Source organism: Lacerta agilis, chromosome 3, assembly GCF_009819535.1.
Source record: "Lacerta agilis isolate rLacAgi1 chromosome 3, rLacAgi1.pri, whole genome shotgun sequence".
Lineage (NCBI taxonomy): Eukaryota > Metazoa > Chordata > Lepidosauria > Squamata > Lacertidae > Lacerta > Lacerta agilis.
Genome location: NC_046314.1, coordinates 64,148,795 through 64,172,895, shown reverse-complemented (window position 1 = coordinate 64,172,895; position 24,101 = coordinate 64,148,795). Strand labels below are relative to the sequence as shown.

Below are 24,101 nucleotides of genomic sequence, written 5' to 3'. Positions count from 1 at the left end.
TTCAACAATTGTTTGAATTTTCATTACAGTATCTTTGGCATTATTATATTATTGTCATTATTATTTCAGCCGATGTGCAGTGGTTTTGTTGTTACTTTTGCTGTTTAGCACCACTGTGGTACTTCTCATTGTTCATGAGTGAACTTGACCTGCAAAAATGCTGGCCAGGATGGTGCCAAGGAGGTGTGGTTTAAGCCAACCTGTGCCATTTGCACTCAACCTTGGGTTGTAAATATGGACAGGAGACAGTGTGGTTACATTTTCAGATCACTTTTCTTGGGGCAGCTTGGAATCCTTCTCTTCATGCTGTCTCAGATAGAAGTCTGATTTCATCTCGTGTATCGGATTCTGTGGTGTAGCTGATAAACAACACCTCTCCCAAGTCAGCAGGTCAATCAACTGATGAAAAAGGAAAGGGTGATCTCTGTCTCCATTGTGGTGCTGAGATTTGGCAAAAAGGCGAAAACCTTTCTGCCCAACCCAACTGCTTGTTGGGGATGAAAATCACTCTGATAGTGCAGGAGTGCTCTACCCTTTTAGCCCATTGATGCCAAATTAGGTTGAGGGCCTGGCTGGGGATTCACTGAAGAAAGCTAGGCAGACCAGATCAGACATTGACAATGTAGTGCACTGAGGACTGGATCTGAACATGGGAAGCCATAGTGCAAACATCACAGGCAAGCTCACCTGATGACCTTGGGCATGTCACTGTCTTTGAGTTAAAAATGCCTTTAACAGACAGACAGACTATCCTTAAGGCATATGAGATTCAGAAGAATTAAATCAAGGCTCAGTCTTATTTTACTCACATCTGACTTCTCTCTCCTTTCCTACAGGTCAAATCTGCCATGACTCTCTGGACCATTATTCTTCCTCTCCTACTAATCCTTTCTCATTCTGATGGTGTTCCTGATGATGAGCGTTTCAAGGAATGTGGAGCTCATTTTCAGGATATGGTTACGTACGTATGCGCAGGTATGTTTTCTGTCATCTACTACAGATAATTGCTTATGAATGCTTTACCAAACTCAACTTTATTTCTTTTTTCTTGTTTCTTGTTTCTTGTTTTATTACCTTTTATTTCTGATTAGCTTTTATTTCATGGATTAGCTTCTTATTTCATTTGAATAAGTTCTCAGTGACTTTGAGCTCTTCATGGTAAAGAAGAATTTACTTAGCTAGCAAGCTTTCAGTAGGCAGAGAATAACTGAAGAATAGTCAACCTCAAACTTTACAAAGGAAAGTTTGGGGAGCAAATAAGCTATACCCCAAATTCATTCATCAGTTATTTCAGAACAATGACCAAGTATCAATGCATAACCCCCCCCCCAAAGAGCTGGTCAGATCTCATTTAAAATAAGCAAAACACTAAAATTCAAATAAAACTCACAAATGGCTACAAACAAACTGCTTGATTCTAAAGTTGAGAATCTAGGCACACTTACTTTTACGGAAGCCCCACACTGAACTCAGTTGGAGTAAATAAGTTCAGGATCAACCCTAAATGTCACCACATTTCCAAAATATCAGCTCTTTTCATTCACCTTGCCAAGATCCTCGATTCACATAGCCTGAGCTTTGCCTAAATCCACAGGATCATGGCTCCCCTGAGTCAATCTTGTCTCACAGGAGGGGAAAATCTATTCATGTTTACACCAGTTGTGAAAGTTACCTCCATGGGTGACAGAATGGGTTAAGGATAGCATCCTGCATATGTCTGAAATCTGGCTTATTGGTCACTTGCTCTGCACCCCCCTGTATGCTGACTTGTAAGGCAAGGAAAATAGGAATGATAGGATCAAGTCCTGCTAGCGGTGACTAGTAGGCTTGAGAAGGACTACTTCTCTACTTGCAGGAAGCCCCATAGTTATGGACAATTGTATACAAGGCTTGAAAGATGCATGTACGAGAAAGTTACTTCAGCTTTCATACAGAATACTGTATTTTAAATATAGATCTCTCATTCTCCTGCAGAAGGCGTGAGTGAGAACATTGGAAAAGACTGCTGCAATGCTTCCTGCACCTATAAGGAGATAAAGGAAAACTACTGCCCCTGAACAATTTCTATGTGTGCATGGAGAAATAAGCACTTTGCTATTGTAGCTTTAAAGAAATTGAAATAAAGTGCTATCAATAGAAATATAAGCAGCCATTGTGCCTTATTATGTATGTATGTATGTCTGGAAGTTATGTACCGTATTTCATCAGTGCTGTATTATTTAAAAAATCCTTAGATTGCAAAGTTCAGAAGAAAATTATTGCATCACTCTTTCCTTCCTTTTTTTAAAAAAATAAAATCTTTGCCTTTGCTTCCAGGCCCCAAAGGTTCCCCCAAAACACCATCCAGCCTTTAAAATAAGCTGTTAGAATTCAGTGCATAGGTTAAGAAGTCTTTTGTGCCAAGGGTGTGAAAAGGGGTTGGATTGGATGTGGAGAGGTGTTTCCTCACTGCAGACCTGGGGGAACAATTAGGATGGTCCACCCCAGAGATTGGCTATATCTAGTTCATTTCCAGAGGCCCTTGGGGAATTCATTATACCTGCTTCTGTTGAAGCCCTAGTAATTTTGTGGGAAAGACCCTCACTAAGAAAGGGAAAATACACTTCCACAAAAATGACATGGATTTGCCAGCGGGGGGCTCTGCAAGAAGGGATGAAACGTTGAGGCTCGGAAACTTGATTTCCTTGGGAAGGAGTTGGCCTGCTCCAAGGAATCTTGCCTTTGGAAGGTAAGGCTGGCCAAGCTGAGGTTACTATGGCATTCGCAGCTGCTGTTGCGATAAACGGAAACGGAAAATGCTATTATCATCTAAAACAAAAGAAGTAAAATGGGGTGAATATTTCACGGAATCATATAATTGTAGAGTTGGAACGGACCCTGAGGGCCATCTATTCCAACGGAAAAAATACAACATCTCTACTAAAATGTGTAGGAGGATAAAAGCTTTATTTTGTGCATCACTGGAGCTATCACTGGAGCTTGTACTTCTCATATACAATGCAATCCTATGCATGTTGACTGAGCCATAAGTCCTAAATCAAATGGACTTTTGAAGTGTGTTCAAGTCTGCTGACTGAGATAGAACAAACAGAGTACAAGATTTATCATACTGCAATTTTGCATAGCTTTAGTGGTCAGTTTTCACATTGATTAAGAAAATAAGGCCTGTGTGTTCACAAACGTCTGTATTCATAATCTTTATTATTTTGAATGTATCTGTGCCCTTAAAGAAGTAGAAAATTTGCCTTCATTTGTTTTGTAAAGACTAATCTTTTTTTAAAGCAATTTAAAAAATGCTTTGTGGCCTTTTCTGTAATCAAGTGGTAAATAAATTGTATGAAATACATAAAATATGAAATAAATAAAAATCAGTCCTCCTTTTGAGAATGTGTCCAATTGCACAGTGACATTCCCCAAACACATCAATTTTGTATTCCATAAGAAAGTAGACTGTTCTGCTGAACAAGCCTTTCAGTTAGAAGAACAATACAGTGGTACCTCTGGTAACGTACTTATTTCATTCCAGAGGTCCGTTCTTAACCTAAAACTGTTCTTAATCTGAAGCACCACTTTAGCTAATGAGGCCTCCCGCTGCCGCTGCACCGCCAAAGCACGATTTCTGTTCTTATCCTGAAGCAAAGTCCTTAACCTGAAGCGTTATTTCTGGGGGTAGTGGAATCTGTAACCTGAAGCGTATGTAATCTGAAGCATATGTAACCCGAGGTACCACTGTATTGCCATTTAAAACATGTCTTCAATTAACAGTTGAGGTAAATAAATTTTGCCTTTGATGTGAAGAATTTCCAGGAAAGGTAAATCATGTGAATAAGTGTGGCAAAATTTATCAGGAGTGGGATTTCACACATCTCTAGATCAGGTGGCAGAGAGTAAGTTAACCATCTGTTGCAGAAAATAAAACCAAAATAATATTGTCATATCTTTTAACAACAACAACAACAAATTGTGTCCCAGACTCTGCAATTTTTCCTTAGAATGATCAATATATCTATATAGTGTAAGTATATTGCCCTCTGCTGGAAAACTACATAAATGAATATATCAGTTTCACAGCCCAACACTCCCCCACCCCTGCCAATCCACACATCCATTAAAAAGAGAACAAGAAAGGGGGGGAAATACCAGAGGTTTAACACATTTAGTAGGATTTTGAACCTTTACATGTCCATTCTTACATAACAATTCATTTCACAAGGTTTCCTTGTGAAAGTAGCTACAAAAACTGTTGAAACCCAATTGGCAATCTCAATAAAGAAGGCATTTATGACTCTGTAAATTTGTCTTTGGTTCTTCTGGATATATATGCAGCAGAAACTACCCCCGCAAAAACTTGAAAGGCATCAAACCATTCCTCAAACGAAAGGCTAGCCTTGCCAGCCTTCTTCTTGGAAAAGGCACCCTCCTTATCCCTGACTTGGGATTCTTCCTTAGGAGGGAGTAACTTAATCATTTCTACAAATTTGCCATTTAGGATCCTATTACGGAGCTTGGAAGATAAATGTGCACCCGGAACTATGTCTCTAGCCAAATCGGTAGAGAATGTGATATCCTTTACCGGGACACCATTCACACATTCAAAAGGAAGGCCATATTTGGCCCTATGTGTATTAGCCCTCCTCAGCCACGCCCAACGAGGAAGACCCATGCACCCTTCCATGTGACCCCAATAAAGCCTGGGGGAAGCATCCTCCTCCTCATTACTCGAATCAGATGACGTACCAGTGGAGGAGGAAGAGTCAGCACTCCTGTGCTTCTTTGCTTTGCATCGAGAGTGGCCGCTCTTGCACCTTTTTCCTCTGCATGGTGGGGCCGCAGGCGTCGCCAGATCATCATCCAGTGACTGAACACTGACTGCCTCCATGGCCAGCGGTGAGCGTACCTGCAGAGAAGGAGAAACAGAAGAAAGCGAGGAACCAGGGGCGTCTTAACCATTGCGCCTACTGGCGCAATGCACCAGGGCGCCATGGCCTGGAGGGCGCCTCTGCCCTACCCAGTGGAGTGCGGGAGCACCAGTTGGCCATCCCCGCCAGCCATGACGCGCCCTCCGGCTGCTCGGAGGAGCACGGGAGCGCGACTTCGCTGGCCACACCGCACCCTCTGGCTGCCCAGCGGAGTGCGGGAGCACGACTTTGCCGTTGCGCCAAGGTGCATGATATACCCTGTTTCTCCTAAAATAAGACATAGCCATAAAATAAGCCATAGCAGGATTTCTATGCATTTGCGAAATATAAGCCGTTCCCCAAAAATAAGCCATACCCTGAAAATAAGCCATAGTGACGCGGCACCTCCCATTAAAACAGCCTGGGGAGGCGTGGCTATGCAGCGTACCGATGTGACACGGTTAAAATAAGACATCCCCTGAAAATAAGCCATACTGTGTTTTTTTGAGCAAAAAAATATATAAGACGGTGTCTTATTTTAGGAGAAACACGGTACTTAAGACAGCCCTGCGAGGAACCCTGCTGAGAAGTAGAAGGCCTATTTTCCGGTTGCAAAATTTGAAGCAGGGTACTTAAAGCTGTGGGCAGAGTTGACTGGGAGACAGATGCTCCCCTCCATGGAGCCTGGGATACACCAGCTCCACTACTCCTTGCTACTTCAGGGCCAATTGGAACCGCTGCAGGCGTCTGCTGCTGCTGCAACTGTCAAAATAACACCCCTGACTGCTCCAGCGGCTCACTAGCCTCGTTGGCATCTGAGGTGGCTTGAATCTCAAAGGCAGAAGGGGCGGCAGAAGGGGTGGCGGAAGGGCCAGGCTGAGAAGTGGGCTGCTCTGAAAAACACTGTGTTAGCATATCCAACTCTGCATTAATCCTGCTAACAGCTGCTGGATCAGAGCCTACGCTAGCCAAAAGTGCGGACATATGATCCAGCGTATCATGAGGAATAACTCGCTGAGAAGGAAAAAGGGGAAGCTGAGATGTGCTCCTCATGGCCCTCACTGCCTGCTGGCCTTGAACTGGCACTTGTTTACCCGGCATGGCTAATGAGCCCAAGCAGAAAAGGCCAATTCCTTAAAATAAACACTTTAAACTTAGGGTGCAAACAAACAAAATGGCACCTACCAGAACTCACAGTTCGCACCCAAACAAAATGGCGGCTGAATAGTGGCCTTACGGAAAGACGAGCTACAGGTCCAAAATGGCGGTTCCCGCCAAAATGCGCTGCTGCGATTGCAAAGCCTAGCGGAGAAAACCGCTAACCAAATGGCTCAATAACCACCTTAAGGGAAACAACACTTCAGAGAAAAATAGTGATTCCAACCCACAAGCGCTGCTGCAATTAATGAAGCCAAGCGCAGAAAACCACTTACAGAGCTGTCAAAATAGCGTCTTTATAGAAAAGACAACACCCGCCCAAACAAAATGGCGATTCCCGCTCAAAAGCGCTACTGGGATCAATGCAGCCTAGCACAAAACAGCAAGCAAAACGGGCCCAAATACAAGGCTTTCCCAACAATTCCGCCCCAACCCCGCTGTGACACAGCACCGAACTAGTCCCAAGAAAAGCTGGTGGCAGCTAGGCCCTCTGGACAGGGGGAAATCCCCCAATTAAGCAAATGCTGGGGCAAAAAGGGGGGAAACAAGGAAAGAAGAGGAATTAACATGGTCTGAGGGAAAGAATAGGTAAAAGGGAAACTAATCACTGGGCAGCAGTATGGACTCTCCGAGCAACAGTGGTTCATGATCAGATGTCCATGTTCCGATGCGTAAGGCCCGAAAGAGGAAGCTCAGCAGCCTCGCATGGGCTTAAATTGGTCCCACATTGCTGCTTTTTAAGACGCCCGATTGGTCAGATTTTACCCCAGCAACACAGGACCGACCTATTAGGGATTGTGGCCATGATTTTCGATTACCCCCAACACTCTGGGTTGGGTAGCCGGTCACACCACAACACGTGCCCCCTTTTAATGGAGGACCCGATTCATATAATACTTGAAGGGATGAGAAACAACCTTTCCATGAAGCATCACAGGTGGGAAACAGGCAAATGGAGTCCACACCCCCTTATGATATTTGCGCTTTTATTTTCCTTCCGTTTCCCCTTTTATCCCTAACATGGAATTCACTCTTTTGACAGCTGGGGTTGACATTTTCAGCAATCTATCCACCATGGTCTCTTTCCTGGTCAGCCACCAAATGTTTTATCTGAAGGAGTTCCATGAGGCATTCTTATTATTGGAAGTGATCTGAACTGGGCCTTTGGCCCAATAAGAGGCAGACAAGACAAACTTTGAGTGACCACTACGCATGATTCACAGGGACTCAGGTGGCGCTGTGTGTTAAACCACAGAGCCTAGGGCTTGCTGATCAGAAGGTTGGCGGTCCGAACCCATGCGATGGGGTGAGCTCCTGTTGCTCGGTCAAAGCTCCTGCCAACCTAGCAGTTCGAAAGCATGTCAAAGTGCAAGTAGATACATAGGGACCGCTCCGGCGGGAAGGTAGACGGCGTTTCCGTGCACTGCTCTGGTTTGCCAGAAGCAGCTTAGTCACGCTTGCCACATAACCAGGAAGCTGTCTGCGGACAAACGCTGGCTCCCTTGGCCTATAGAGCGAGACGAGCACTGCAAACCCAGAGTTGGACACGACTGGACCTGATGGTCAGGGGTCCCTTTACCTTTATGCATGATTCAGATCAGAGGTGCCAACTCCAGGCGACTCAGGGTTTTTTGTCGTCGTCGTCGTCCCCCCCAACGTTCCCTAATGTCAGGGGTGGAGGAAGCTGAGCATGGAGCTGAGCATGGCTTCAGTGACCAGCTCGTCCTCCTCCTGCCATGGAAGGCTGCCAAGCATGAGTGAGGAGGAGCTGCCAGCCACCGCGTTCAGCTCCACCCCTGGCTCCTCCCAAAACATCACATGATGTCATGTGTCGCGTGCACCACATCATACACATGACTGGCCCCCTTAATCTTCAGTACAGGTTGGCACCTCTGATTCATTATTAATTCATTATTAGCTGTTGGGCTCATGGCAATTACTAAATTCCACAGAAGATGCCATTTCTTATTTCTCTAATCTCTACAAGTCCTACAGCAGAATAGACTATTTATTTTGCTCCCCTGCACTTGGGCCCTTTATTCAAAGAGCTGTTGTGGGTCTAATTTTAGTTTCTTTAATTTCTCTTTATTCTTGCTTATTGCTAAATTTATTTAAATATATCCATTTATTTAAAAAATAATTATTTTGCCTAACACCAATACCTGAAAGCCAATAGCTGACACTATACTGTAGCTCACATACAATTGCATATCAGAGACACATCTGTTCTACAACCAATATAAATGTAACATGGGTCAGCGACTAGCACAGATTGTACAAGAACAGGGACTGCCTCTCTTGCATTTCTTCAGAAATGTGTCAAATTGTTAGACTAGATGAAGTCTGCATCTAAACTAAAGGCAATGGTTACAATGCAAATATAAACACACAGTTTGATCTATTCTTTTTGAGCAGGTTGTACCCCTCAATTTCTACATTTCAGTCATGATTATCATCCTACCAGGTTTCAGTAATGCCTATTACATCATAGTTGCTCATCAGCAGTCAGCATTTGTATACCAGACTTGGGCACAGTGCCCATACTATGAGGATATTTATTACTATCCAAATTATGGTAATTATTTTAAAATTTGAATTGATATGTATAGATTAGCACATGCAAATTTTAGGCAAATCAGGGTACTCCTTTTTTTGTCCTTTATTGGGTGATGCATTTTCTGTTTTTTGATGACATGTAAGTGGCAATGGAGTGTCAAAGGGGCTTGTTGTTGTTCAGTCGTTCAGTCGTGTCCGACTCTTCGTGACCCCATGGACCAGAGCACGCCAGGCACGCCTATCCTTCACTGCCTCTCGCAGTTTGGCCAAACTCATGTTAGTAGCTTCAAGAACACTGTCCAACCATCTCATCCTCTGTCGTCCCCTTCTGCTTGTGCCCTCCATCTTTCCCAACATCAGGGTCTTTTCTAGGGATTCTTCTCTTCTCATGAGGTGGCCAAAGTACTGGAGCCTCAACTTCAGGATCTGTCCTTCTAGTGAGTACTCAGGGCTGATTTCTTTGAGAATGGATAGGTTTGATCTTCTTGCAGTCCACGGGACTCTCAAGAGTCTCCTCCAGCACCATAATTCAAAAGCATCAATTCTACGGCGATCAGCCTTCTTTATGGTCCAGCTCTCACTTCCGTACATTACTACTGGGAAAACCATAGCTTTAACTATACGGACTTTTGTCGGCAAGGTGATGTCTTTGCTTTTTAAGATGCTGTCTAGGTTTGTCATTGCTTTTCCTCCCAAGAAGCAGGCGTCTTCTGATTTCGTGACTGCTGTCACCATCTGCAGTGATCATGGAACCCAAGAAAGTGAAATCTCTCACTGCCTCCATTTCTTCCCCTTCTATTTGCCAGGAGGTGATGGGACCAGTGGCCATGATCTTAGTTTTTTTGATATTGAGCTTCAGACCATATTTTGCGCTCTCTTCTTTCACCCTCATTAAAAGGTTCTTCAATTCTTCCTCACTTTCTGCCATCAAGGTAGTATCATCAGCATATCTGAGGTTGTTGATATTTTTTCCGGCAATCTTAATTCCGGTTGGGGATTCATCCAGTCCAGCCTTTCGCATGATGTATTCTGCATATAAGTTAAATAAGCAGGGAGACAATATACAGCCTTGTCGTACTCCTTTCCCAATTTTGAACCAATCAGTTGTTCCATATCCAGTTCTAACTGTAGCTTCTTGTCCCACATAGAGATTTCTCAGGAGGCAAATGAGGTGATCCGGCACTCCCATTTCTTTAAGAACTTGCCATAGTTTGCTGTGGTCGACACAGTCAAATGCTTTTGCATAATCAATGAAGCAGAAGTAGATGTTTTTCTGGAACTCTCTGGCTTTCTCCATAATCCAGCGCATGTTTGCAATTTGGTCTCTGGTTCCTCTGCCCCTTCGAAATCCAGCTTGCACTTCTGGGAGTTCTCGGTCCACATACTGCTTAAGCCTGCCTTGTAGAATTTTAAGCATAACCTTGCTAGCGTGTGAAATGAGTGCAATTGTGCGGTAGTTGGAGCATTCTTTGGCACTGCCCTTCTTTGGGATTGGGATGTAGACTGATCTTCTCCAATCCTCTGGCCACTGCTGAGTTTTCCAAACTTGCTGGCATATTGAGTGCAGCACCTTAACATAGGGGCTTAGGAGCTCACAAAGGGGCTTAGGAGAGAAGTGGAAGCCTCATATGACAGGTTAACATTTCATGGTCCAAAACTGACAAGTGTTAACAAAGGCTAGGCTTGAATATTATGTTAATCCCCATAAGAACAGGAGAAGGCAGGCCATTATTATGAAGCTAATGTAGAATGGGAAATGGGCTTTGAAAACAGGGCCTTCTGGGATTTATCGGAATGCCCAAAAGTCTCTGTAATCAAGTTTGTGTTGATTTGTGAAAAGTAACTAACTTTAATTTCAGTTTTATAGATAGGATGCTAATAGCCACCCAGTCTAAAACTAACACTGAGTGGCAAGAGTGACTAAAGACACAGAAAATCTTTCTGACAGTAAGAGCTGCTCAACAGTGGAACAGACTCCCACAAGAGGTAGTGGACTCTCCTTCCTTGGAGGTTTTAAAGTAGAGATTGGATGGCCATCTGTCATGGATACTTTAGCTGAGATTTCTGCATTGCAGGGAGTTGGAGTAAATGACCCTCAGGGTCCCCTCCAGATCTACAATTCTATGATTCTGTGAGATGCTTCAGGTCAGAAGGGAGACCGATGCTGGAATAGAGACTTATGTTAGGGCGCCAACAGGTTGGCACGTTGAAGTGCCTCTACAGAGAAAGGGACCAGCCGAGATCAGGTATCAGTACCGGGGTCAGGAGAAGCCAAAGTCAGGAACAAGCCAGGAGTCAGGAACAGGACAAGCAAGAACAACCACACGCTTCAGCACAGCAGTTGCAGGTGCTGGCGAATGGAGCAGCTGGCCTTCCTTAAGTAGCCGGCTCACGACCACGCCTCTTACGAGCTGCAGCTGCCTCTAATTGTTCCCTACGTCTGTCAGCTCTACGTTCTACAGCTGAGAAGGGAGGAGGGGAGGGGGCCAGCCGGTTCCTCTCCTCCCAAAGGCCTGATTCTGGCTTGACTTCTTCCTCCTCCTATTCAGGTCTTTCCACTTCCCTGTCTGATTCTTCCTTTTCTGAGGAGTGCCGCCACCAGTCCTCTTCAGGTATGAATTCCTCCATTTCCCCAGATTCTTCTGTGGGTGCAGCCTTGCCAGGGGGGGCTTGCCGCCACTCCTCCTCGTCCAGCTCATCCCTGACACTTAACCTGTTTTGGATGTGACAGTACCCTCCCACTTGAAGAATCAGGTTCAGAGTTTAGTAGTACTCCTGGCATTTGGCCTTATATCAGGAGGACCACGTAGTGGTGTAGTCCAATCTATAACCTCATTCTGCTATATGTATAGGGCAGGCTTAATATAAAGTACCTGAAAGGTACTTGGAGGAGGGAGCATGCTTGTTTCCTCCTGCTCCAGAGGGTAGGACCCAAACCAATGAATTCAACTTGCAAGAAAGGAGAGTCCAACTAAACATTAGGAAGAACTTTCTGACGGTAAGAGCTGTTCAACAGTGGAACAGAATCCCTTGGAAGGTTGTAGACTCTCCTTCCTTGGAGGTTTTTAAGCAGAGGTTGGGTGGCCATCTGTCATGGGTGCTTTAGTGGAGATTCCTGTCATGGGTGCTTTAGTGGAGATGACCTTCAGGTTTCTTCCCCTTACAATACTATTATTCTAGGAACTTCAGGTGCCCTGACCTCCTTTCTTATGGTTTTTTTTATCTCCATAGCAGACTTGCACTGTACAGTTCTTCAAATAGTGAATGCCTTTGAGTAAAAGGCTGTCATCTGAAAAACAGAACACATAGTGACCCCACCACTACCCCAAAGGCTTCTTGGTTTGTGATAAGAAGCCTTTAGAACAATGTGCCCTAGCAGGAATGAATGTTCCTGCTATTGCCCCATTAAAACAGGAGGAAGTTGTCTTGCAGTTCCTCCTGTGGCTCCCAGATAACATCAGAGCAGGCCATGGATGGTGCCAAGGAGGTGTGGTTTAAGCCAACCTGTGCCATTTGCACTCAACCTTGGGTTGTAAATAAGAACAGGAGACAGCGTGGTTACATTTTCAGATCACTTTTCTTGGGGCAGCTTGGAATCCTTCTCTTCATGCTGTCTCAGATAGAAGTCTGATTTCATCTTGTGTATCGGATTCTGTGGTGTAGCTGATAAACAACACCTCTCCCAAGTCATCAGGTCAATCAACTGATGGAAAAGGAAAGGGTGATCTCTGTCTCCATTGTGGTGCTGAGATTTGGCAAAAAGGCGAAAACCTTTCTGCCCAACCCAACTGCTTGTTGGGGATGAAAATCACTCTGATAGTGCAGGAGTGCTCTACCCTTTTAGCCCATTGATGCCAAATTAGGTTGAGGGCCTGGCTGGGGATTCACTGAAGAAAGCTAGGCAGACCAGATCAGACATTGACAATGTAGTGCACTGAGGACTGGATCTGAACATGGGAAGCCATAGTGCAAACATCACAGGCAAGCTCACCAGATGACCTTGGGCATGTCACTGTCTTTGAGTTAAAAATGCCTTGTTTTTAGATATGAAGATTTGCCTCCCATGGTCAAAGCCAAATGACAGACAGACTATCCTTAAGGCATATGAGATTCAGAAGAATTGAATCAAGGCTCAATCTTATTTTACTCACATCTGACTTCTCTCTCCTTTCCTACAGGTCAAATTTACCATGGCTCTCTGGACCATTATTCTTCCTCTCCTACTAATCCTTTCTCGTTCCGATGGTTTTCCTGATGATGAGCGTGTCAAGGAATGTGGAGCTCACTATGTGGAGATGGTTACGAACCTATGCCCAGGTATGTTTTCTGTCAGTGTGGTGTAGTGGTTAAGAGCGGTAGACTTGTAATCTGGTGAACCGGTTTCGTGTCTCCACTCCTTCACTTGCAGCTGCTGAGTGACCTTGGGCTAGTCACACTTCTCTGAAGTCTCTCAGCCCCACTCACCTCACAGAGTGTTTGTTGTGGGGGAGGAAGGGAAAGGAGAATGTTAGCCATTTAAAACTCATTAGGGTAGTGATAAAGCAGGATATCAGATCCAAACTCCTCCTCCTCCTCCTCCTCCTCCTCCTCCTCCTCCTCCTCTTCTTCTTCTTCATCCTCATCATCTACTACAGATAATTTGCTTATGATTGCTTTACCAAACTCAAATTTATTTCTTGTTTCTTGTTTTATTACCTTTTATTTCATGGATTAGCTTCTTATTTCATTTTGAATATGCTCTCAGTGACTTTGAGCTCTTCATGGTAAATAAGAATTTACTTAGCTAGCAAGCTTTCAGTAGGCAGAGAATAACTGAAGAATATTCAACCTCAAACTTTACAAAGGAATGTTTGGGGAGCAAATAAGCTATACCCCAAATTCATTCATCAGTTATTTCAGAACAATGACCAAGTATCAATGCATAACCCCCCCCCCCAAAGAGCTGGTCAGATCTCATTTAAAATAAGCAAAACACTAAAATTCAAATAAAACTCACAAATGGCTACAAACAAAACTGCTTGATTCTAAAGTTGAGAATCTAGGCACACTTACTTTTACGGAAGCCCCACACTGAACTCAGTTGGAGTAAACAAGTGCAGGATCAACCCTAAATGTCACCACATTTCCAAAATATCAGCCCTTTTCATTCACCTTGCCAAGATCCTCGATTCACATAGCCTGAGCTTTGCCTAAATCCACAGGATCATGGCTCCCCTGAGTCAATCTTGTCTCACAGGAGGGGAAAATCTATTCATGTTTACACCTGTTGTGAAAGTTACCTCCATGGGTGACAGAATGGGTTAAGGATAGCATCCTGCATATGTCTGAAATCTGGCTTATTGGTCACTTGCTCTGCACCCCCCTGTATGCTGACTTGTAAGACAAGGAAAATAGGAATGATAGGATCAAGTCCTTCTAGCGGTGACTAGTAGGCTTGAGAAGGACTACTTCTCTACTTGCAGGAAGCCCCATAGTTCTGGACAATTGTATACAAGGCTTGAAAGATGTATGTATGAGAAAGTTACTTCAGCTTTCATACAGAATACTGTATTTTAAATATGGATCTCTCATTCTCCTGCAGGAGGCGTGAGTGGGAGCATTGGAGAAGAGTGCTGCACTACTGCCTGCAGCTATAAGGAGATAAAGGAACGCTATTGTCCCTGAACAATGTTTATGCGTGCATGGAGAAATAAGCACTTTGCTATTGTGGCTTTAAAGTAATTGAAATAAAGTGCTACCAATAAGCAGCCATTGTGCCTGATTATGTATGTATGTATGTATGTATGTATGTCTGGAAGTTATGTACTGTATTTCATCAGTGCTGTATTATTTAAAAATCCTTAGATTGCAAAGTTCAGAAGAAAATTATTGCATCACTCTTTCTTTCCTTTTTTAAAAAAAATAAAATCTTTGCCTTTGCTTCCAGGCCCCAAAGGTTCCCCCAAAACACCATCCAGCCTTTAAAATAAGCTGTTAGAGTTCAGTGCATAGGTTAAGAAGTCTTTTGTGCCAAGGGTGTGAAAAGGGGTTGGATTGGATGTGGAGAGGTGTTTCCTCACTGCAGACCTGGGGGAACAATTAGGATGGTCCACCCCAGAGACTGGCTATATCTAGTTCATTTCCAGATGCCCTCAGGGAGTTCACTATACCTGCTTCTGTTGAAGCCCTAGTAATTTTGTGGGAAAGACCCTTACTAAGGAAGGGAAAATACACCCCCACAAAAGATGACATGGATTTGCCAGAAATATGCAAATGTTAATTTATACATACTTGTGCAAATTTGGTTATAATTGCTGTAGTTTAAATAGAATATAATTACACTTCTTGTAGTTAGGAAGATTATACCCAGCTAGCTGCAGTTGGACCTGCCAAGAAAACTCCATGGACAAAGACAACAGGCATATAAAAGTTATGACGCTGGAAGATGAGCCCCTCAGGTCGGAAGGCGTCCAACATAGGCGTGCCTGGCGTGCTCTGGTCCATGGGGTCACGAAGAGTCGGACACGACTGAACAACTGAACAACAAAAACAACAACAACAAAAGCTGCAGTTGGAACTTGTCAGAGGCTTGACACAGCTGATCCACAGCTCCATGCAGCTTCACATCTGTGGAAGGGGGTCCTATTCTTCCTTGGCATACTATAAAGTGGGTGAGAAAGTGGAAGGGATAAAGTAGCCAGGGGAGCAGTACAGATTTGGAAGGAAGAGTTACAGTCATACCTTGGTTCTCGAACTTCATCCATTTCAGGAGTCCGTTCAACTCCCAAAACGGTTCAAAAACTGCTTCCGATTGGCTGCAGGAGCCGCTTCTGGCAAACCAGAGCAGCACACAAAAATGCCGTTTACCTTCCCACCACAGCGGTACCTATTTATCTACTTACACTTTTTGGCGTGCTTTTGAACTGCTTGGTTGGCAGGAGCTGGGACTGAACAACAGGAGCTCACCCGGTCGTGGGGATTCGAACCGCCGACCTTCCGATTGGCAAGCCCTAGGCTCAGTGGTTTAACCCACAGCACCACCCACGTCCCTCAATAATAACAGTAAGTACACTAATAATATCAGTGGCAGTATCATAGACAATGAGGTTAATTCAAGGCATGATTATTGCCAGACTGAAAACTTTGACAGTCTGCAATCATTGGGTTGAATTGAAACCAGCTCAGAATCTGTGATTTGATGTCAACATCCCAATAAAAACACCAGCACTCCTTACAGTGAAAGAGGAAGCATGACTGACACATACGTCTCCTTTGCACAACTCTTATTTCATGTTTAGGATGCTTATTGGAGGGATTGACTCAGGAATCCCCTCATCCTGGGGTTAACATTGACATCCGTACACACACATTTTTTTTTTAGCTTTAGCGCAGTGGTTCCCATCCCCAACCCCCATGGACCACTTGGAAATTGTTGAGACTCTGGGCAGGCCACTTAATTATATTTTCGTGCCTGTTGTCGCAAATGTAATGTGCTGTACAATTTTTAATTGTATTTTTGATTGTTTCTTTTATTTCTGATATTGCATTTTACTATGTTACATTTTGCATTCCATGGAATTTGATAGAAGTCGGATTGGAAGGGTTCTTCAGAAACACGCCACAGACTACCTGAATGAAGCTCGCAGACCACAGTTTGGGAACCCCTACTCTAGGAGATTTTTCTTAGATCTACCCTGATGTTTAGCCTTCTGAATTCAATGAGACTTACTCCTAGGCAGTGGCTGCTCGTGCATAAGGGCTGCCGGACGGTGGCTTGGGAGTTGCAGAGCCCAGGGCCCCCATCGCCCCACCCTTCCTACGCTGCTGCTCCTAGGAAAGCATGTGCAAGCTAGCAGCCTTAATCAGAAAATGGTTCCAACTAGAAAGATCTTAAAACATAAATCGAGGATCTTAGCCCACAGAAATACAATACAAATATAAAGCTATTTACGTTTCTTTTTTTAAATGTAGATCTTGGTAATCACATGGCACTATGACCAACTGATGAACAAGTGGTAGGATTTATTTATTTATTTTGTATATCAAAATGTCCAGAGGAAAATGCTTTGAACAAGAAAAGAAAAGAAACCCTAAATAAAACAGCAATTTCATCACTGTGTTTAAGGTTAGTTAGAGGATATCTACAAAGATTACTATTTTTACATTTCTGTATCTTCAGAAATGAGTCAATTTGTTAGACTAGATCTGCATCTAAACTAAAGGCAATGGCTACAATGCAAATATAAACACATCGTGATGCTGCAGACCATTGTGAATATAGTGCAAGAGAGGTCTTTGTCACTGAAAGAGACATCAGAGTTTCACTCCAGCAAATGCCTATCATAGAGGGACACATAATTATCACTTGGGTCTCAGCACTGCAGGTCCTTGCAATGGTAGACTTCATAGGTGTCTTCATAGAGCCCACAGAAAATCATACAACTGAGATTCTTTCTATATACATACATCCCCAAGAACTGGAGTCAAGAGTCTGGGAAAGCCTTTATGATAGAGTCGTAAGCAGGAGGTGGTGTTTGTGTTGAGTTGGAGACAAGAAGACTATTATTGGACCAGTGGAACTCGGGACGAGATAGGCTGTTGGTGGTGGTCCCAGTAAGTGTGGGGGTGGGGGTGACTGGTACCAAAGTAATCAGCTGACTTTCCGTTTCTACAGGAAGCGGGGGGCTCTGCAAGAAGGGATGAAACGTTGAGGCTCGGAAACTTGATTTCCTTGGGAAGGAGTTGGCCTGCTCCAAGGAAGCTTGCCTTTGGAAGGTAAGGCTGGCCAAGCTGAGGTTACTGCGGCGTTCGCAGCTGCTGTTGCGATAAAATCCTGGCCTGCTGGCAGAAGATCCACGAGAAGCTCTGGGACGCCGGCTGGAGGATGAGGTGCTCCACTGGGAAATATGGGCACTAGCTCTGCGACTAGACAGGCAAGCCAGCAAAGCCCAGATTACGCCTCCGATCACAAGTCCAATGACCATAGAAACAGAAAATGCTATTATCATATGATCTAAAACAAAGGAAGTAAAATGGGGTTAATATTTCAGGGAATCATATAATTGTAGAGTTGGAACGGACCCTGAGGGCCATCTATTCCAACGGAAAAAATACAACATCTCTACTAAAATGTGTGGGAGAATAAAAGCTTTATTTTGTGCATCAATGGAGCTTGTACTTCTCATATACAATGCAATCCTATGCATGTTGACTGAGCCGTAAGTCCTAAATCAAATGGACTTTTGAAGTGTGTTCAAGTCTGCTGACTGAGATAGACCAAACAAGAGTACAAGATTTATCATACTGCAATTTTGCATAGCTTTAGTGGTCAGTTTCACATTAATTAAGAAAATAAGGTCAGTGTGTTCACAAACTTCTGTATTCATAACCTATATTATTTTGAATGTATCTCTGTCCTTAAGCAAGTAGAAAATTTGCCTTCATTTGTTTTGTAAAGGTTAATCTTTTTTTAAAAGCAATTAAAAATTCTTTGTGGCTTTTTCTGTAATCAAGTGGTAAATAAATTGTATGAAATACATAAAATATGAAATAAATAAAAATCAGTCCTCCTTTTGAGAATGTGTCCAATTGCACAGTGACATTCCCCAAACACATCAATTTTGTATTCCATAAGAAAGTAGACTGTTCTGCTGAACAAGCCCTTCAGTTAGAAGAACAATATTGCCATTTAAAACATGCCTTCAATTAACAGTTGAGGTAAATAAATTTTGCCTTTCATGTGAAGAATTACCAGGAAAGCTAAATCATGTGAATAAGTGTGGCAAAAAATTATCAGGAGTGGGATTTCACACATCTCTAGATCAGGTGGCAGAGAGTAAGCTAGCCATCTGTTGCAGAAAATAAAACCAAAATAATATTGTCATATCTTTTAACAACAACAAATTTGTGTCCCAGACTCTGCAATTTTTCCTTAGAATGATCAATATATGTATGTGCTGTAAGTATATTGCCCTCTGCTGGAAAACTACATAAATGAATATATCAGTTTCACAGCCCAACACTCCCCCACCCCTGCCAATCCACACATCCATTAAAAAGAGAATAAGGGGGGGGGGGTACCAGAAGTTTAACACATTTAGTAAGATTTTGAACCCTTACATGTCCACTCTTAGCTACAAAAACTGTTGAAACCAAATTGGCCATCTCAATAAAGAAGGCATTTATGACTCTGTAAATTTGTCTTTGGTTCTTCTGGATATATCTGAGTTTCTGCTCATTTCTTTTTCATATCTAGGCTTGGGTGTGTATGTGTTGATATATTTCTTTAGAAATATTTGGCCAGTTCAGTTTGCAGCTGTTGTCGGAAGGTGATATATGTATTATTTCCAAAATATACTTCCCCGTGGTAATCCACCACAATCATTGCTACCAAATGTCAACTTTGCACCAGGAAAAATCTTTGTGACCGGTTTCTTTCCTGTGCCTTTCAGCAACAGCTTGATGTCAGCCGATGCTAATTGTTGCCATTAAAAACTTGCCCCGTGATTCCCGCACACCACGCTACTCTCAGAGCCACAAAAACTGGCTGGCCAGGTAAGTGCTGCCTGTTTTGGGTCCACTCCAATCATTTCAACTCCCATGGGGAAGTTTCAGAAAGTACTCTCTCCTTCTTCTTCTTCTTATGCTGCTGCAGCAGCTCTGTAACATGGCAGGCTACATTCCCCCATCCTAAAAAAAAGTATTAAAGGTACAAGAAACTGACTAGTATATAGTTTGCTGCTCTGCTATAGTGTTAGGCACAGAAAGGCATGTTAGGTCCCAGGACATGGTCTAAGCAGAGGAGGAGGAAGGGGGCTGCAGTAAGTGCGGGCCGCCCCGGGTGTCACCACTGAGGTGACAAAATGCTGGGCAGCACTCACCGCAGGGCCTGCAGCGCGCCCAAGCCACACATCTCTTCTGGGAGAGACACAGTGGCTTGAGTGTGTGCAGGCTATGCATTGCACAAACGGTCCACCCACTGCCTTCTCTCCAGCTGTAGGGCGACTGAGTGGTAGGAGGCAGGCAGACTCTGGAGACTGCGGTGTGCCCCACTCCTATGGGCAGCTTGCCCTGCCCCTGGGCGCGCCACCCTAGGCGCCCAAGCAGCTTCCTCCACTGCTGGGTCTAAGGGCTCGTGCAGCCACCCTGCTGAAGCTAAGCAGGTCAAGGTCTGACAATTCAGGGGAATGTCTGAGACCCTGGACTCCTCAGGCTGTTGATTAAATGCGCAGGCTTATTTTAGAGTTCCTTGCTTGCCTGCTTAACAGTTACGTGCAGATGCAGAATGGTAATCTTGGTAATTCCTGGGTTGGACTACACTACAGCTAGCCCAGTGCATTCTGGGAATATGGTCTGGATCAGCCATAAACATGGCATCCCTCTTTCCCCGCTACATACGAAATCACAAGCATAACTGAATATTCACAGCACTTGAAAACATTTCTCCCACCACAACTGTACAAGAAAAAACACATTGAGCTCCATGATGGAAGAGGATTAAGATAAATGTTGTCAGTAAACAGCTGTTACTGAAATTGTCACAGATGAAAAGCTGCTGTCTTAGAATTTCAGTAGATACTCAAAAGAAGATACTTAACCATTTGAAATCTGTACCATGGCAGCATAATTATTTTTAAAATGAGCTAGTTATGTCATGAGATAGTTAGCTACCTTTATTATGGATGTTTCTATAGTATTAAAGTAGTCATAAGCCATTTGTGTAATGTTACCCTTTCTTATCCCCCCCCCCACACACAAATAAAGAATAAGTGGTTATATGCCATATAGCAGATAATAATTACAATTCCAGAAGGAAATTAGACAGTAAGAGGGGACAATACCATCACCCAGACCTAGGTGGGATTTGATTTATGACTTTTGCTCATATTCAAAATTATATGAGGTGGACGTTCCAGTTTCCTGCAGTTGTTGGTTAGCCACCAATTAGCATGGCTTTTGAAAAGTTTGGCAAGCCTGATGCCTGATGTGGAGCCAAGTTGCTTCAGGTGTTCCTTACTAAAAAGGAAATTCAACAGACATGGCAATCAGCAAAATATCCTGTAACATTTGCAGAATGCATTAAAAATTTGGTCAACAAATCTTTGGCTTTGTGACTGGGAAAGATGTAGCTGAGAAGAAAGGCCGTGCATTTGTTTATTTTAACATTATACATTGAACTCCAACTTCCTTTTCCTGCCATACATGAACAAATATTTCCAGCACATTTACAATATGCTGGTTTCGGTAGCAATGTGAATGACGGGTGGATTTCTTTTATTAGTATAATAAATATGGCACAGTATTCCTCCCACTACATTTTGACTGCTACTTTTGTCACCAAAAATAAAAATAATGGGTAACTACTTTCCCCTTTAGAAATTGACAAAACCCCTAATTGTTCAGGTGGATAAATTGCTCTGGACTCTTATCACTCCAATACTGGGTTCATCCCTCTTTAAAGGTCCCAGACATTACCCAACATGCATGTTTTGTTCCCAGGGACATTAAGGGTTAGCTCAAGCCCCCAAACTGACTTAGGTCCCAAATATCTGCAAGATTGCCTTCTTCCCTACAGAACCTCAGCAGAGAGTCCCTCATGGTTTTTTCCAGTGTTTCCAGAAAGGGTGTGTGGCTCTATTTCCAATAAGCCTCTACCCTAGTCCAGAATATCTTGAATGTAGAATAGAGAGAAGTTCATACACCAGTGGAGGACTTGGGAATTTCAAATTTCAGTGATGCCCTGTGCAATGCCAAAATTAGTTCCCCACCCCGGCCTCTTGCCTTTCTTCTCTTGTTGTGGCACCCCCCCTCTTGACTCAGCATCCAGTGCAGGCAGGGAGTTGCGCTCCCTAAATTCACGTCTGAACACACATTTCTCCCACTCTCCATTTTATATGCACAGCAACCCTGTGAGGTAGGTTGGGCTGAGGGACAGAGACAGGCTCAAAGTCACCCAGTGGACTTCATGACCAAGTGAGGAGTTGAACCCTCATCTCCCAGGTCCTAGTCCAACTCTCCAAAAGTTTGGGCTCTATGACTCTCTGGATATCATACTGACTGACTCCATGTTCCTCCTCGAACCTACGATAATCACAGTTGCTGTTGATACCTCTGATCCCAAAACAGACTCCTATGCCTTTAAGACAGTAATTCTCAAACTGCTCCAGATCCAGTGCCGGATTTACATATAAGCTAAGCAAGCTATAGCTTAGGGCCCCACTCTCTTGGGGGCCCCAAAAACAATTAAAGAAAAAAAATTATGTACATTTCCAAAATATAAGATAAAAAAACCTACATACAGCAACAGTGTTTTGTGTTGTGTAGGCTCCTATGATGCAAGTAATGGGCCCCACCTGCTAGCCTACTCCCTAAAATATCACTGGTTTGCTCATTTCTATATACAGTGGTACCTTGGTTTGCATACGTCTTGGTTTGCATACGTTTTGGATTACAAACACATCAAACCCGGAAGTGTGTGTCCTGGTTTGCCACCTTTTTTTAATTACAACCCTTCTCTCTCTCTCTCTCTCTCTCTCTCTCTCTCTCTCTCTCTCTCTCTTGGATTATGAACATATATTTTTTTGAGGCACCTTGGGTTACAACCTGTTTTGGTTTACAAACGGACCTCCAGAACAGATTATGGTTGTAAACCAAGGTACCACTGTATAGCGTGCCTACATTCTGCATGTGCAAATGGCTTTAGATACCTATTAGGTCCATAAATTTTCATACAGCAGGTATGTCCAACTCCCAAGAGACTGTGATCTATTCCCACTATAAAAATACTGGCAGTGATCTACCCATTGAATTGAGGAAAGTTGTTGAGCTTTCTTTGGGGAGATTTTTTTTTTTGGAGGGGGATCGATCAGGATCATGAGATAGACTGTGATCGACCAAAGACACCCCGCAGTTGACCAGTAAATCGCGATTGACCAGTTGGACATGACTGCCATATAGCACATATTCAACACAAAAAACCAGCGGCAATTTGTTGTTGACAAAGGACAGCTGGACATATAAAGGGCCCCATTATCTTCAGGTATCAAACCTAAATCTGGCCCTGTCCAGACCCTAAAGGATGTGTGGTGCTGGGGGTGGGGGGCTCCTTCCCAAAATGAAGGAGAATCTGCATGAGGGAAGCACTATCCTCAAGGAGGCAGCCACCAAAGAAGTGAGAAATTCACAAAGATAAGGGCCCCAAACAAATGTCTCTGTGGGATGGGAGCATCATTTAACAGTTTATGGTGGAAGCACACTGCCCATGTTTCCTGACATCATCTCACCTGATACTTAAATACACTTATGTCAAGGGAAAACAGGGCAGGCTTATATTCCCCCCCCCCCAAAAAAATAATTCTGTTCCTGTTTCACAGTTCATGCTAAAGTAGCTAGAATGCCTGATGCTGTTGCCACAGGGGAGGGGCTGTGCTTTTTCCATATCCTGGGGTTTGAAAAAGAAATGGATGTTCTATGTTGATCAGGTAGAATAATAGTAATGAGAATGCCATGAAGCCCAGGAATGTGGAAAAACTTGCCCCAGCCTAGAAAACCAAGCAAACACACACACACACACACACCCCTTCTTTATAGTAATGGGTTACACTGATAAAATATAACCAGGGCTGGTAGTACTGTAATTCTGAACTTAGTATTGTAATGATCAAAAATCCTTATTCAAACCTCTAAACAAAGTTTTCTTAATAATTGGCTGATTCTTTCCACAGTATAGTAATTGGCTCAAAGCAAAACAATAATAAATATCGTATAGTTTTTTCTCATGGTTGTGAAAATGTTGAACGCATTTAATGAAACTTGGCAAGGAAAATGGGATAGCAAAATATTAGAGTTTGCCATTTTCACAGATATGCCTGTTGTAAAATATACTGTAAAATACCATAACAAAAGTGTACTGTATAATGAACACATTAGAAAGACATCATCTAATGGACAACATAACTGTATCACAGAAACAGAATTCAGAGAGAATATAAAAATGAAAATAATTATAGGTCACATTTCTTTTCAAAAAAAAAAAAAAACACCACATACTGATATGTACTTACTCCAGAAATTACTCGGCAATAAGTTGTCAGGACTAGTGTTGTTGGCATCCATGGTATTCAAAATTGTCAAAATAATGAAAATATTGTATCCACAGTTGAACACTTGGTGTATATTAGAAATCTGACTTGGAAAAGAACGCCCTTACATATTCCGTCAGATTGTTCTGTTTGCATGAAAGGAAATCAGTATATCACATTTCCTGCTTTTATACTCAAATTAGCAACTGTTTGCCTTATCTTAGATTGCCACATGGTTCCTGAGACAGGGGAATGATTTCCTTCTCGTCATTTCCTTGGCTAGGCAGTGAATAATTCAAGAACAATACTTCATCCCCCTGTGTTCTGCTTGTTATTGGATCAAGCTCATCCCTAAAATAAAGAGGAGAGTTACTTTTCCTTTTCCTTTTCTAGCATTTCTGTGCACAGAGAGCCTCACCCTGCATTCCTA

The 24,101-nt window shown here is 43.2% G+C and overlaps 1 protein-coding gene across 1 annotated transcript; it reads right to left on the bottom strand.

Annotated features, from left to right (window-relative positions):
* Positions 1-16,801: 16,801 nt before the first annotated feature.
* Positions 16,802-23,882, bottom strand: MYCT1 (MYC target 1). Its single transcript, XM_033144023.1, has 2 exons — positions 23,654-23,882; positions 16,802-17,604 (listed from the first exon to the last, which is right to left on the bottom strand). Exons 1-2 carry the CDS (start codon positions 23,703-23,705, stop codon positions 17,075-17,077), a joined length of 582 nt encoding a protein of 193 aa, XP_032999914.1. The 5' UTR covers positions 23,706-23,882; the 3' UTR covers positions 16,802-17,074.
* Positions 23,883-24,101: the final 219 nt, after the last annotated feature.